Source organism: Anastrepha ludens, chromosome 6, assembly GCF_028408465.1.
Source record: "Anastrepha ludens isolate Willacy chromosome 6, idAnaLude1.1, whole genome shotgun sequence".
In the NCBI taxonomy this organism is placed as follows: Eukaryota; Metazoa; Arthropoda; class Insecta; order Diptera; family Tephritidae; genus Anastrepha; species Anastrepha ludens.
The window spans coordinates 116,110,760-116,127,596 of record NC_071502.1 but is presented as its reverse complement, the minus strand read 5'-3'; the positions used below and the strand labels follow the sequence as shown (position 1 = coordinate 116,127,596).

At 39.5% G+C, this 16,837-nt stretch overlaps 1 protein-coding gene across 1 annotated transcript in view; it reads left to right on the top strand.

The window, feature by feature from the left end:
* Window positions 1–16,837, top strand: part of LOC128867720 (cell adhesion molecule Dscam2) — a 245,634-nt gene that overhangs the window by 148,415 nt on the left and 80,382 nt on the right. The window contains exon 7 of the mRNA XM_054109170.1: window positions 15,984–16,828. Coding sequence (XP_053965145.1) covers window positions 15,984–16,828 — 845 coding nt within the window. The remainder of the gene's footprint in view (window positions 1–15,983; window positions 16,829–16,837) is intronic.

Genomic DNA, 16,837 nt, shown 5'->3' with positions numbered 1-16,837 from the left:
GTATTTAGGTAATGTTTAGACGCCAAAAACAATTTTTTTGTTGTTAAATATTCAATGCAAGGCGAATTAAATTTGGTTTCGGTAAATCAGCTGATTTGTTTTTTTTTCCTTTCGCCAAGTCCATTGGCTGTCAGCTCAGAATGAAACAAGACGAATTCATTCTTTGTTTTGTACTTCGCTAATGTTTCCCTTTGATAATCAAACGTACAAAATATTGTTGTTGGTCTAGTGCCAGCACCATTAATGAATGCGCCTTAGTTCAAAGTCTAATTTATAACCGGTAGTTTTCAAAATGTTAGGCGCCTTCAATTCGCCATTTTTCTGCTCGCTATCTCTCGGCTCTGCTCATTTGACGAAAAATTTGCACGTGAAAGCAACAAAAAAACAAAAATTATCCAGTAAGATGTGCGATTATGGCTATACATTAAACTGTTATTACTCACTATTTTCAATGCTTCCAACTCTCTTTCAAGAGAGTTTCATTAGACCGCGTTCACATAGGGAGACTTTCCGAACGCTCTTTTAATGTTCCCATTGCGTTCGCACACCTTGCAAGTGTTAGTTTTTAGGCTATAGCCAACAAAAACATTAAGAACACAGAGGGTGTGGACAGAGTACGAGCATTACAAGTAACGAGTTGAAGCAACAAATGTTTCCTTGAATGAATGCGGTCTTAGGTACTAATACTCATTAATTGCTTCCAAACAGATATAAATTTGGCAGCTCTTTTCCAGTGCTACCCTTAAGTCTATTTAAACCTGTTACTTCAATTATTCGCCATTTGCTAACGCTTGGGGAATTGAAGAGGCCTATTTTAACATCAGGTTAGAGTCTAGTTTAAAACAGGCAGTTTTCAAAATATTCTTAGGCATAATTTTTTTGTTTTGCAAATTTAAATAAGCTCCATTTTATTGTTGAAAATTCTAGAACCTATTAGTGGCGCTGCACCACGCGTAGCTCTCATTCAAAAAACCGGCATTGAATTTGTACAGCTTGGTGGTTCGTTGGGTATCTTATGCCCGGCACAGGGTTTCCCGGTGCCTAGCTATCGGTAAGCGGAAAATGTGTTTTGAGTAATAGCATTAGGTCGGTTTCACACGGTGTGATTGCGAATAGCCTTAAGCAACTGCTCTTTGTTCTCCAACATAGTTGCCTATTCTCGATTTATCAATTTCTAGTTGGCTCAACAGTATTGCTTTTTTCTTTTTATTTCTTAGTATTTTTTATATGAAGAAGTTCAACTCGCCTATCGCGGCTTCCCACTCTGTCATGGCAGTTTTCAATGAATCCATTTTGTATGATTAAACGTTTATTCTGTGCAAATGACTTTGTTTTTTAGAACCCGTGAGCAGTACCATGCCGAAGGTTTCTTCACTTTCGAAATTCGATGTGAAAAGTTATTTTTTGGGCAGCACTTTTGCGTTATTGTGCCCTGCGCAAGGTTTTCCTGTACCAGTGTATAGGTAAAATTATAATTATATAATTTTAAATCCATATTTGAAGAATAAGTAAATTTTATTTTTAAACTTGCGAAAGCATTTTATTACTTTATCTTAAATTAGAGGCGTGATTTTACTATTTTCTTTGTTTTATTTGTGTTACCTCGAAGAGGCATTCAAGCAGTTTTCATATTTTCCACTCTACTTAGGGCCATCAACAGCTAAGTTTTTATTATCGTTTCCTAGAACCCGCTTCCAGCACGCCACCCAAGGTGCCTCCAGTGAGTGCGCGCCCACTAAGCGTTGCTCACCACTCAAGTATTTCAATTTTATGTCCAGCACAAGGCTATCCAGCACCAAATTTTCGGTAAGCGCGAAATGAAACAGTTTTGAAATAAATTCATGAAAAAGCTATGCGCATTCAGGTAGTTTTTTCTGGGCTCGTAATTTTTTTTAATATAACAATTATTAAGTTATTCTACATATTTAACGATTATCGATAAATTTCCTAGCTTTAAGAAGTGTCTACTTTTTCAGAGCCTATTTCTAGTTCATCACCGAAAATTAATGCTCTCACCTATAAACCAAATATTGTTGAGCAGAACGCGAAAACGGCAATTCTATGTCCAGCGCAAGGTTATCCAGCGCCCAGTTTTAGGTGCGTTGAATTCGAAAACAAAAAAAATTCAAAAGTGGCGCATATCCTATGTAAATAAACTATGCTGATTTTCCGATTTCCAATTTTTTCTAAGTTTGGTACTGCATTCAGGCAGTTTGGTTTTATATATGTACATACATAAATTCCAATTTTTTTATGATCTTTATTCCAAAGCTAAATCTTGTAACTTGAATTTCAGAGCCTGTTTCAAGCACTGCACCCCGCATTCCTTCCATAATGAGCAAGCCTTTGCATATGGCACGCGCTAGTAGCGTTTCATTGCTTTGCCCAGCGCAGGGGTTTCCAGCGCCCAATTTCCGGTAATAAACTAAAGACTGAATTATTGCGAAGCTGTGTGGGAAATTGATTTTTGTAGCTAGAAAAGGTTTCTGAATTCAGTTATTGAGAGTCTTAATAGCTAAATGGCGAATTCAATGTGAACAAATCATTCCAAGGCGCATTATTTACAGGTGGTGGCACTGGGCCAACAACAATATTTTGTACATTTGATTGTCAAAGCAAAGCATTGGCAAAAAAGAGAACAAAGAATGAATTCGCCTTGATTCATTTTGAGCTGAACGCCATATGGACATGGCGGAAAGAAAAACAAATCAGCTGATTTATTAGCCTTAAATCATTTTCATAAATTACAATTAAATATAAAATAATAGATTTCGGCTGGTACTACGGAAACTTTTCAATAAAAAACTCTCTATTTTACATCCTTTCAAAAATTGTCCACTATTCCAGCAACTAAAGATTTCTGTAGCGGTGTAGAGCTCCATTTTAATAAACTCTTTACCACAATGGGACAATTGTACGGTAGATGATGAGAATAGAGTCGGTATATTTACTGACAGATCTAAGCTTGATGAACGGACGGTATATTTACCGACAGATCTAAGATTGATGATGGAAGAGTTTACTCTGAAAAGCTCAGCATGAGTGCATCCTTCCACTTGCCTAATCGGTCTGTTGTAGTATCTTTCAGGCAGAAGTTATCGCCATAAGAGCGGCCATTTTGGGCCTCTTAATTAAGAGGCCCCTAATTACGAGGGAAGTATATGTCTACTCGGAAAGCCAGGAAACTCTGAAATGGTTAGAGTTAGTAAAACACCCGTCAAAAACGGTAGTTGAATGCCACAAATTGTTATGCGAAACATCGCAATATTTTAAAATATACCTGATCTGAGTGCCAGATGGGTCTCTTGTCAAATCAGCGTGCGCTGGGCTAGTGCGCAAACGTGAAAGGTCGCGAGATCCTTCTGGTCACGAGTAGATCGTGGGCGCTCGAAGGAACTTCTAAGGCTAACAAAGTCGCAGCTCTCGAATTTGGTTAGTATTTTTACCGAACATTGTCCAATAGGTATCCATGCGGTGAGACTCGGGATTGCTTCAAGTCCTATCTGCAAAAGCTGTCTGGAGGACTAGGAGGAGGATCATTTCAGCACCTCCTTCTCAGCTGCCCTGCTCTCGTCGGGCAAAGATTTAGACTCCTGGGTTCTCACTTTTTCGCTACACTTGCGGATATGCGGGATTAAATATCACACGTCTGGTGAAATTCATCAGTAGGTTGAAGCGGTTAAGGCAAAAGTAAATCGCCACTGTTGGTCGTCATCCTCTAATCCAAAGCCCGTTCTTCCTTTTCCCCTCCCCTCCTCGTGTATGGTATCACACCGGACAAATTTAGAAAATTTGTTCAAGTGGGACACTCGAAAAGGCAGCCATTTAACCTAACCTTTATACAGAAAAAAGCTTTCCACGCTCGGATTCGCCTTTCTGGAGAGCATTGAAGAGGTCTCACAAATAGGGTTGCCGAATTTAACAAAATTTATGAAATCCACAGGGGTCGTAGAAGACTCAGGAGTGTAAAGAACGAGCTCCAGTGCTCCCGCAATGGGACTATTTAGGCCTAAATGTGTCAGACGACAATCACTCCACCTACCCTAACTTATCTTTTCAATAAAAACTACTTTTTTATCTTTAAAAATTACTAAATTCTTTACCACGAAGTTAATAAATAAATGAAGCACGCATTTTAAACGATTTTTTTAACATAAGCAAAATTGTAGCAATAAAAAATTTGAGTTCGCTTATCAAAGCTCCGAGTCAAATGAATAATAAATACTTAGCCCAACATTCAATCAGGAACATTTCGCTCAAAACTTTATTTCCTTGAACCGCTATCGACTTGCCATTTTAGAACCTATCTCCAGCACTGCGCCGCGTACGCCAGCTTTGGTACAAAAACCACTAGAATTACGCGCCACAGAGAATTTGTCGTTGCTTTGTCCCGCCCAAGGTTATCCAGCGCCTAATTTTAGGTAAATAACCGATCTTTTTCTTTACAAAAATTAATTTATATTAATCAAGTAGGCACAATTTAATCGTGTATATGCACACATATAGTACATACCTAAATACACACGAATAGTGTGCATGTGCAACTAACGACTTCAGGCAGTTTCCTTGCGTCATTCCCTTAGTGACGTGGGTTTACGTTACTTACATACATACATACATACACATGCATATGCACTTAATAATATTTGAAAGTAAATCTCTGAATTAAATGTGATTTTGTCTGCAACACAGAACCCGTTGGCGGCAAAGCGCCAACGCTGCTCTCGTATGATATGCGACGCTCTTGGATCGAGCGTGCGGAGGCGCGCAATTTGGCTATGTTTTGTCCAGCGCAGGCGTATCCAGTGCCAACATTCAGGTGGAAAATGCATGCTAGAATATTTATTTACCTATACAAACATTCATACATGCATACATAAGTCTATTTGTCTTCAGCATTTTATGAATGAATGCCAGACTGGTTTATTTGTTATTGTTTATTAATGGTTGCTGTTGTTTTTGTAGAGCCCGTTAGCGCAAAAGCTCCTACACTTTCCGTTGACACCAAATGGTCAGGCATTGAGCGTCGGCAAAGTCTTAGTTTTGCTATTTTGTGTCCGGCACAAGCGTATCCCGTGCCGATTTTTAGGTTAGCAAGAAAAATAAATAACAAAATGGTGCCCTTTTTAACATAAATTATTTGAAATTCACTTTTTGTTTACCGGAATGGTTAGAGGCATGAGTTATCGTCTAATAAAAAAATTTAGAGGCCTTCAGACATAGAAAGTTTGTTGACTATACTTCGAGTACAATCATAAGTGCATAGAAATCAGATTCCTTAAAAAAAAATCATTTTATAATTAAAATTTTCTTCCTCCCTCCTAAAAAAATGTTCCCAACTTTTTTAAAACCTTCGGTTGGGCACCCGAGTCTGGCCTTTTTTGTCCTGTTCGAAGAACCTTTTAAAAGGTTATATCCATAAATGGATAGAAAATGTTAAATTCACGTCTAAAGTCGAAAAAGTTTGGTCAGACCAGGGTGACCAACGGAGAGTTAATAGAAGTAAAATGCACTGAACAGATTTTTGTCTGACAGCTTAAATTTTATTAGCTGCTCGAACTACAGCATGAGCAGTTTAGTTTTTTGAGACTCTCCAAATTTCTGTGAGGTTTTCGACAGGCCATCTTCTTCAATTCTGACCACAAACTGTAGACCAATGGATTCAGATCTGGACTTCCAGGCGGAAAATCTTGCGGCTATGAACCCAGGCATAAACATTTGTTTCCCTTATGGGTTGGAGCGGAATCTTGCTAGAAGATCCAACCCTCTTCATTGAAGAGAGTATTGCTCAACTGCTTCACCACGCCTTCTGAAACATAATTGTTTGCGTCTTTAGATTTTGTCGTTTCCTCAACAGTGAAAATTTTCTCATCTGTGAAAAGTATATTTTTGTGGCTGTTGACCGCGTGCCACCGAAGAGGCTGCTTGCATCTGTCGAGTTTAGTTGAAGCGCGTTGTCAAAAGATGACCAGTTGAGTGACTGAAGGCTTTCATGTGGAGTTCATCTCTAATTGGTCTAGACATGGATTTGGTCGATACATTCACTTCCGTGGACATGATTTCTGCTTTCAAAGGGGATTTTTGCGAATTCTTTCTCGAACGGCTTTCATGACTGCACTGGTTCGAACCGCGCGACGACGAGCACTTCTTTTTCTGTCTGTCACTCCAGACGTTTGGGGAAAACGTTTGGTCGTGCGGTAAACAAACATTCTCGAAATATTCAATTTTTTCAGCAATACGTAAATTTCACTTGCACTTTTACCCCACTTACATATGTATGTAAGTGCAAAGCGTTTTTCCTTAGCTACCCACTCCATTGTTAGCAAGTGAATTTTGCCACAAAACTGGGTATAATTTATGAGTGGACAATGCATACGAACAAAAGCAAAACTAACGGAACTTTTTTTCTGCGTATTTGTTCTCGCCGCATACATTGCAAAATTTGTCACAGAATTTTTCGCAAAACTAAGTAAATTCAGTTATATTTAACAATATTCAGCAATCGATTAAAATTAGTGATGTGAATTTGCAATATCAATTCGCGTTGTGACTCAACTCTACCACATCAAAGTTCTCTGTTCAGGTTTAGTCATCGTCTAGCGCGACGTGTTTTAATTCATCCAATTAGTATTTCCTCATTTGCGTAAATAAAATCAGCGAGTCGAGTAATAGCACATCGAGCAGGGCGGCAAGCGATAACGTTCACAGTGTTCATTCATGAATTCCGATACAAAAATAAAACATATCTACTCTCGTTCTCAAAATACACACACTCGGCAATAATTTTCCATATATAAGTAAACGTACATGAGCGTGTGTGTGTGTGTGTATGTGCTGCATGTGTCGATGGCTTTATGACAAGTGACTTCAGCTGCCTGGAGGCTGTCAGTACAGATAAAGGCGCCTACAAAAACAAAAGTAAACAAAGCGCAAATATCAGCATGAAGTAGCAACAAAATGCACAAATGCACAAATGCAATGCAAAAACACAATCACACCTCCATCTCCCCGATCAACAACATTTATGGTTTATTCTTGGGTTGTAGCTACTCAGTCCACCATCGCTCAAACAAGCGCCGCGCCACAGTTAAATCAACACATGCGCGCGTAAATGTGTGTCATAAACAAACTTCACATATATACAGCTGCTTGGCAGCACAGCAGTCGGCTTGCTCGCACAGTACGCACATCACTGCGTTTCTTTCGCACAACACCCGACGAATATGCGCATGTGCGCTACTCGTTCGAAATTTCCCAAAACAATTACCCCTACTCGGCGTGTTTGTGTTTTGATCGCATTATTCGCGTCATGCCATCTGGCCATCTGGCCATCTCGCTTGCACGCTGTCACTTGTTGCTGTGCTAAACGTGTTTTCGTGCTTCTGTTTTGACTTCGCTCATCTCTGTTTAGAAAGTGTAGGCCATAACAAAATATGTTGAAAACTGGTTCGCTGCGCGCGCATGCCGAAAAGTGATGACAATATAAATTTTCTTCGCCGCTGCCATCACTTTCCAACGCATTGACTTTGGCAACAAAGCCGTTATGAATGAATTAACCCATCTGCTGCCGCACACTGCATCGCTGCACGTTTCATGCACACGTCTGTTGCGCTATTGGTAGTTGTCGAACAATGGCGGTCACGTTTTTGGGTCACTGACCCCTCTGCTGCGGCGGCTCTTGCTGTATGTGTCACCAGTTGCTGTCATGTTCGGCTGCTATTGTTATTGCTAGTATGCCCAAGTTCGTAGCATTGACGAGCATTTTCATACACTTTCTTCAGTACTCACTACCCGCAGTTTTCTTGTACATTTACTTTCATTTGGAATTTTGGCGCACATTTTGTTGGTTGTGTGTATGTATCATTTTTAAACCCCTGCAACTCTTCAATTGGTTATTGCCTACCCACCTGTCGGTTGCCTACCACCCAATTGTCACTTTCATCTGGTAGTTTTCACACTTGTATTGTAGTCGCTCTTTATTCGGCATATTTGTATGTATGTATGTATGTACGTGCCCTTGAGCTAATTTTGACTTCGCTGTTTGGCTTCGTTTTTGTTGTCTCCAGCTGATTGGCTGATTCCTTTTCGTTCGCATCGTAACCTTGTGGCTTGACCTTAATTGTACCTGACACTTATTGCTTTTTAGGTTCTAGGTCAAGTGTATGCGTTACATTCGTTTGGGGAGAAAGAGAGGACGCATGCGTTAAATGCTTTTGGAGGGGACTTCAACTACATAAGCATATGCTTATGGACTATGATTTAAATATGTATATGTATGCATATATGGAAAAATACGTGTAGGTTCGTCGCTTGGGTCAAGGCCGTCGTAATGAACTGGGTTCAGGGATTTGATTCAAGAATGAGGATTATAATAATGCAGCATCCGTGAGAGTATTTCTGAAACATTGAATAAGTATGGAAAATAACGACGTTGTAGGAGAAATTCGCTCGTGAATAACAATAAAAATGTAAAACACTACAACAACCAAATTAATACAAATATTATATTATTTAGTCAGCCAATCAGCTGATTGTGTCAAATTCACTGAGAGCTGTTAAGCGGTTCGTGGAGCCGCCATCTTCTGTATTCTCTCCACCCTGCATTCGATTAGTTTCGATATGTTCAATATTTATTAACAACAAATTTATTAGAGCATTTCCGCTATGAAAAGGTTAGGTTAGGTTAGGTTAGAATAGTGAGTGGGTACACTTGGACGAAGAAATCAGATTCATCCTTTGGGATACCATTGCAAGGGAAATAAGGTAATAAGGTGAAGGTAAACGATAGAATGAAAGGAGGGAGAAATGGTATGCAATGAAAAGGCTTCCCATAAAAATGCTGAGAAACGTTGAGACATGTCGGCCAAATGCTGCCAGAAGAAAGGCGCATACACTCAGCCCAATCCAGCTCTAACTAAAATAAAATAAAGGAACTGGGTTTGCATGAGGTACTGTGATGAGTGAAGTGTACAAAAAGCCGTAAGGTCGAAGTACAAACCTCAAATCAAATCCCTCTATCTATCTTCTATCTGTTAATTTGTAGGACACCATCGAAGTGAGCGCCACAAATCACAGGAAAGTTGAGGCAAAAGACTTAATAAAGAATGTATGTATAAGAATAATCTGCAAAAGTAAAGCAAACACCAAAATCTCTTTATATTCTTTACTGTTTAAAGCTCTTAGATTTTTCTAAAACGCGCCTTGGATTGTTTCAAGCTTATTCCCAATGGCAGTTTCCAATGCTAATTTTAAAAAACTTATTTTATAAATATTTTCATACACATCGCCCGCCTTAATTGTAATTTTAGAGCCTGTCGGAGCTAAGCCACCCTCATTTTCACTGGAATATATATTGATTGAAGTGCAAAAACAAGAGCACACAGGTTTTGCATTGCTATGCCAAGCCCAGGCTTATCCAGTGCCCATAATAAGGTAATGGAAAATGTTTTCGAGTTTATACAACGGATACCGATTCTACAAGTATCATAATTTGGTGGGCTATTCTTATTTTGACAAGTGAGCGCCAATCAGCTGATGAAACAGCATAGCCTTTTCCAGGTTCGCCTTGAACAAGACAGTGGAACTGACTCGTAATTATGTTGAGTTTAATTTTCATGTAGTGAGGAAGGAACGAATGGAAACTCACTTGGCAGGGTCCGTTTTAGATCCCCATTATTAACGAGAGTTGGAGTTTTGGCAGACTTTGAAGCTTTCTGGACCGCCTCTGCCCCACATGTGGTACCTCCCATTTTAGTATTTTCATCCAGCGCTAGCTGAGCTGTTTTGAGAGCCTAATTGGTTTAGCTAACTGAGAATTCCCTTGTGGTAAATGATTTCTGCCTTGTTTAATCGTGTTTTGTCTTAGTGAAGAGCCATACGGCAATATTTTTATTTATCTAACTAACGCTCGGGAGAGAAATCAGGTTGAGAATTGTAGCTTGTCAGCAAATTTTTTAACCGCAGTTTTGTAAGCGGCGCCAGATAATAAGACCTGTCACCAAGGGTACGACCGGCATTTAAATGATTGTTTAATTTCCAAAACGTTTAAAATTTTTTTTATTCCCTACTAAAAATGTATCCCAACATTCAGCTAAATAGTGAAGGTTTTCATTCTAAAAATGTTCTATTTTGCATGACATCTTCTTTGCAGAGCCCATTGGTTCGAAAGCCCCCGCCTTCCCAGGCGAGGTACAAACATTTTCGAATCGAGCCGCCGTTCACTCCACTCTAGCGCTACTTTGTCAAGCTCAAGCATTTCCGGTGCCTATTTTTAGGTAAAATAATTTTAAAGTAGCAACATTTAAAGAAAGCAGTAAGAATTAGAGCATAAGAACAAAAAGAAAGTAAAGAAAAGTTTTATTAAAGGAAATGTATTTGACTCTTTTTCCAAAACTCAACATTCAGCAACGATTTTACATCATTTTTCATACCAACTTTTATAATCATTTTCAATCATACAAATTTTTTCTCATAGAGCCAGTAGGCTTTAAAGCGCCGGCATTTCCCAGCGTTGCCAGCACTTTTACTATTTATGCAGCCAGTCGCAGCACATTGGCGATGACTTGTGAGGCTCAGGCATTTCCGGTGCCTATTTTTAGGTGGGTGAAAAAAATATTGCCAACTGCTTCGGAAAGTAGGAGATTTGAAGACAAGTGAATTCTGAAAATGTCGATGAAGCTGGCACAGTATTGAAATATGAAAAGAAATGAAGAGATCCGTTGCTCGTTAATAGTTCAGAAGTCAATTTTAATCGAGCTTCGAGAGAGGTTTATTTCTAGTTAATACTGAGAGCCGCTTAAGAAGAGCCGTTAGCTAGCAAATATGTAAGTGCTTCTCTGATTTTGCTTGATTTCTGGATGAGGGTTTTTGAGGAAGCACAGTCCCCGTTTTTGGATTGAAGTACCCGTCTGGTACTCATCAATTAGCACTGCCGTTTTGATACCATTTGAGACCTTCAACGAGCAGATATCAGCAGACAACCAGAGCTGTTGATGTAACGGGGAAAGTTGATGGGATTTAGGTTGGAGCACCACGCCGGGCTGTCGAAAAAAGGAGCAGCCAGTGACCTTAAACGTCTAGCTGTTAAACCCTGATAGTCTGTAGTGGTCGATTTTGTAAAATCATTAGTCTCTGACAGAATCATATTTGGTGCAATGGACTGAAAATAATTCCTGAAAAAATCAATTCTACTCAAAGTTTCGCAGATTCCACAAATTCAGCAACATATGTAATTTATTTAGGCCGAGATATTTGAGCTAAGTACCTCTCCTAATGCCTTGTAAGTTCATCGGATGCATCGTAAAACATATTTAAATTTCGTAGCTTTCAGCAACCCACGCAACACCTGCCAACCGGTTTTGTTAATCTAAATTTTTTTTTTGCCTAAGCGTATTTTTTTGGTGAAATTTTACATGCATTTCTTTCTAACTGCAGAACCTGTCGGCGCTAAGGCACCCACTTTCTCAAGTGATTCCAAGGGTAGCATTTTTGTGCGTGCGGTGAATGCAAGCTTTGCGCTTTTGTGTCAGGCACAAGCTTTTCCCGTGCCAATAATCAGGTAAAGCTTTTAATATAAAAAGCTAAGAGGTTTTAGAATATTTGTGAAATGTTTTAAAGAGCTTTGAAATTGCGAAATTAGTGTGAAGTTCTGCTCGTGCACTATCTTCGACATTTTTGCCTGTAATTATTTCACAAGAAAAAAAACTCACATTTGGGCAGTTTTCATTTAATGTTTAACTGCAAAGCTGCAACTTTTGTATGCCATAATGATAATTCGATCTCTTTAGAACCTGTTGGCGCTAAGGCACCAACCTTTTCCACCGATTCAAGCTCATTTTCATATACGCGCGCCGTTGGTCAGAGCTTTGCGTTACTTTGTCAAGCACAAGCTTTTCCAGTACCTGTAATCAGGTAGAGTGAATGAGTTAAAATTGCAGTTAATTGAATTTCGGATTCACATTAATAATTTTAAGACTAAATCGAACGTAACCCAAGAAGCTCAGACAGTTTTCCATTCTTAGTTTACTGTTTTTGTTTTTGCGAATTATTTACATTTATTTTATAGAGCCCGTTGGCGCTAAAGCTCCCACTTTCCCGACCGTCTCGAAAATAAGCACACTTATGGGTAAAAGTTTAAGCGATATAGTGCTTTTGTGTCAAGCTCAAGCATTTCCAGTGCCAGTGACAAGGTAAAGTTTGCGGTTATGAAAAAGTTCCCCTTACATTTTTTTCATATTATTTTTATAAAATTTCGGGCACTTTTTGATGTACGAGTTTTATTTTTTTGTGAAATTTTTTTTAGTAAAAATAATTTTAAAATAATTTTCATAACAAATTTGCATTTTTAAAGAGCCACTTGGTGCCAAAGCTCCCGCATTTCCCACCGCTTTGAAAAGTGGCACATTTATCGAGAAGCAAAGCAAAGATCTTGTCTTGCTGTGTCAAGCGCAAGCATATCCGGTGCCAATATTTAGGTAAAAAGTTTAAAAAAGGACAAATAAATATTGATTTAATCTCAGTTTTGCTAGTGAAGGCTTAAAAAATCAAAAGTTTTATGAAAGCTTACATGCAGTTTAAAAGCTGCATTCGGGTAGTTTTTGTTTAATTTCGGTTACTTTTGGTCTCATTTTTTACTTTTTTTACATTTCCCCACCTTAAAGAACCACTCGGCGCAAAAGCGCCCGCCTTTCCGAATTTAGCGAAGAGTAGCACTTTTGTGGAAGCTCAAGGTAAAGATTTAGTGCTGCTGTGCCAAGCTCAAGCCTACCCGGTGCCCGTGTTTAGGTACGAAAAATTTTATTTTTGCAGTTTTCATTTGTAGCTTTCAAGCTCGTCTACTCGGAGTGCTTTTCTATACTAAGCTGTATTTTCTATTTGCTTATTTTATGACTTTAGAACCCGTCGGTGCTAAAGCTCCCACATTCTCGACGGACTCAAATGTTTTCTCCTACATACGCGCAGTGGGACAAAGCTTTGCGCTGCTGTGCCAAGCTCAAGCTTTTCCGGTGCCGATTATAAGGTATTGGATAGATTATGAATTGAAAAATTGGGGTGCAACACTGCTCACTGGTTCTGTAAAATATTTTAGAAGTGCAAATTTGTGTAGTGCAAAACAAATAAAAGCTTTAAAATCGAAGAAATCTAAATAAGGTTTTTTAAAACAGAGCTGAAATCTAAGAAATTTATTTTTTGTAAAATTTTTAGAACCTGTTGGCGCTAAGGCACCCACATTTTCCAATGATTTGAAAAGCTTCACATTTTCGCGCAACTTTAGGCAAAGCTTTGCTTTATTGTGTCAAGCTCAAGCATGGCCCGTGCCCGTAATAAGGTAGATAAAACTTTTATTTATAAATGAAATCAGTTCATTCAAAAGTTTTTAAGTTTTCGGTGTTCAGATTTATACTGCGTAAGTAACGGATTAAAGTCAATCCATAGTTCCCAACAGAGGTCATTAAAGTCGAAAGTTCAAATATAGTTCCTGAATAAAATTTTTGTTTATGCCACTTCCAGAGCCAGTTGGCGCTAAAGCTCCCACATTCTCTGGCGAATCAAAAAGCTTTACATTTGTCAAAGAAATTGGACAGAGTTTTGCTCTACTGTGTCAAGCGCAAGCCTTTCCGGTGCCCATAATAAGGTTGGTTTTTTGTGAAAGTGGCATTTTTCTAACTTTCAAAGCTTAAAGATGAGATAAAAAAGCACTGAACTTTCAAAATTTACATTTGTATGAGAAAACTATAACTTTCAGGCAGTTTGCAGAAAACAAGTTTTTGAACATTCATCTTAAATTAAATATCTTTCTCCAGAACCCGTTGGTAGTGTAGCACCTAAAATTTCCGGTGGTCGCCTGCAGGAAGTGACTCAGCAGGCTGGTCATAGCCTGACTATGCTTTGTCAAGGACAGTCCTATCCAACACCCGTTTTTCGGTAAAGCAGACGTTTGTATTTTTCCGAACTTTCAAAAGGCTTTTGGAAAGAGAAGTTTAAATATCCATCGGGAATGAGTTTAAATATTCATCGCGTGAACCCTGCCAAACCAATTTATTGCGCAAATATTTTCAATATTCAGGTGGTTCTTTGTTAAATGTTTTTTACTAGTTTGCGGCATTTAAATTTTTCTTTAAAAATATGTGTTTCCGTAGAACCTATTGGCAGTGCCGCCCCTACCGTCTCGGGTGACCGCCTACAAGAGCTTACAATGCGCATGGGCGGCAGCTTTGCCATACTTTGTCAGGCTCAAGCATACCCAATGCCCTTATTTAGGTAGATATTCATAGATACATTGGAATTATTTTAAGCACCCAGGCAGTTTAACTGATTTTTATGGCATATTTGATGATAAATGCCGTATTTTATAGAACCTGTCGGCCATGTAAAACCGCGCATTGCGACGAAAAGTATCGAGATTAATGAGATACCCTTGCGTGGAACGTTTGTTGGGCATTGTCCGGGACAGGGCTATCCGGTGCCAGTTTATAGGTATACCAAAGAGTGACTTCTTCAAGCTTTATTTACCCTCCGTTGGGCACCTATTTTAAAACCTTCGGTTGGGCACCCGAGTCTGGCCTTTTTTCGGCGTGTACGAGGATCCTCTTTAAAAGGTTATATCTATAAATCGCTATAAAATTAGATTTTACGAAGCTACCTGGAAGTTCAAGTCGGTAACTATAATAGAGATATGTTAAATTAACGTCCAAAGTCGAAAAAGTCAGTCTGGCCAGACTCGGGTGCCCAGCGGAGGTTTAACACGTGCGGCGTTTCAATGTTTCGGACTCGTTCTTGTGGTTTTAAGCGGAAGAAAGGCCCGTTCTAGGCCGAGCTTTTCCTCTCATTTATGGTGCATCTTCAAAAATTGGGCGAGCCTACAGTTTTATGCTGTCTCCTCTGGAAGACGGTGTTTTTTCATGGCTGATGAGCAGCTTTTTCATGGCTGAAATACGCTGGAAGGTCTACTACTTCACGGACGAAGCTCGACTGCAGTTAGTAAACATTTTCTGTTCTTTAGTGTCGGCAATGTGGATGGTATGCTGCACCTTCTACTGCTGGAATGCCAATTTTAGGTTTCTCATCGCCATTTCTGTTTCTTATTTAGTTCTTATGATCTATGGCAAGACCCCTGGCATTGAAAAGATTAGTTCGAGAGCAACGTGGCTTCACTGGGGTCCAACCGACGCGCTTTGTTAAACTGCTCTTAAAGGATTATCGCGCTAATCAAGAAGAATATCTATGACTTGCTTATTCGGAATCAAACTTTACCTTACCTAAATAAGTAGTCTCCCTAGGTTTCTAGGTTTCTCATCCTCGTACTTGTCCAATGTTTGCGGATTATGATCCAGCATTTGTTGCTCGAAATCTAAAATAGGTAAATAAACACACTTTAGTAGCCTTAGAAATTTACGCTGCTCCTCATGCCATAATCTTACGTCTGGGCGCACATTTTTAGTATGACCGTAATTTTCCATCACTTCTGAGCCAGAGCCCCGTTAAGCTTCATCTGCCCACTTTTTAAAATCTAAAAAGAGCAAATCTTTGATTGCTTATATTTTTCTCAACATGTTTTCCTTTTTGTTAGGTCGTACTAGGTTTGTTCGAAGCTCCCAAACACCAAAATTTTCCTAAAAAGCTGATTAAAAATGAAAAAATGAAATGCTATCTTATCCAACCTACAACATAAATATCCCAGAGGTAAGTGTCGAGTTCATCGTTTAAAGCTAAGGTGAGTATTCCTGTGTTATTCCTGTGCGCCATGCCATATTCGATGTTGCTTTGAAATTTTACTCCAGCTTCATATTTAAGTTTACTGAAGCTTTTCTTCCCATTCACCTCATTCGATGGGCTTAACAAAATTTTATTTGATCATCAACGCAAACAGCACCGTCAAGCATTTCATTTCTTCATTTTTAACCACCTTTGCATTAAAATCAAAGGAACTCCTAACTCTATTAACGGTCTTCTCTCTTTCTCTTTCTCTTTCACTACGTTTGCAGATGGTACAAATTTATTGAAGGCACCACACGCAAACAGGCTGTCATCTTAAATGAACGCGTCAAACAAGTTTCCGGCACGCTGATCATCAAAGATGCTGTCGTCGAGGATTCTGGCAAATATTTGTGTGTTGTGAACAACTCTGTGGGTGGTGAGAGCGTCGAAACTGTGCTCACCGTTACCGCGCCACTCTCCGCGAAAATCGATCCTCCCACACAAACTGTTGATTTTGGACGTCCTGCCGTCTTCACCTGCCAATACAGCGGCAATCCCATCAAGACAATCAGCTGGATGAAGGATGGCAAATCGATTGGGCACAGCGATCAGGTCTTACGCATCGAATCGGTGAAGAAGGAAGATAAGGGCATGTATCAGTGTTTCGTACGCAACGATCAGGAGTCGGCGGAAGCAAGCGCTGAACTGAAGCTCGGCGGTCGTTTCGATCCACCTGTTATACGGCAGGCATTCCAAGAGGAAACAATGGAACCTGGCCCAAGCGTATTTCTAAAGTGTGTAGCAGGCGGTAATCCAACACCCGAAATCTCATGGGAACTCGATGGCAAGAAAATTGCAAATATCGATCGCTACCAAGTGGGACAATATGTGACTGTGAATGGAGATGTTGTTTCTTATTTGAACATAACCTCAGTGCATGCGAACGACGGCGGCCTCTACAAGTGTATAGCGAAGAGTAAAGTGGGCGTTGCCGAACACTCAGCGAAATTAAATGTCTACGGTCTACCCTACATTCGACAGATGGAGAAGAAGGCTATTGTAGCGGGCGAAACCCTAATTGTAACCTGTCCCGTAGCGGGCTATCCAATTGACTCGATAGTTTGGGAACGTGGTAAGTAGT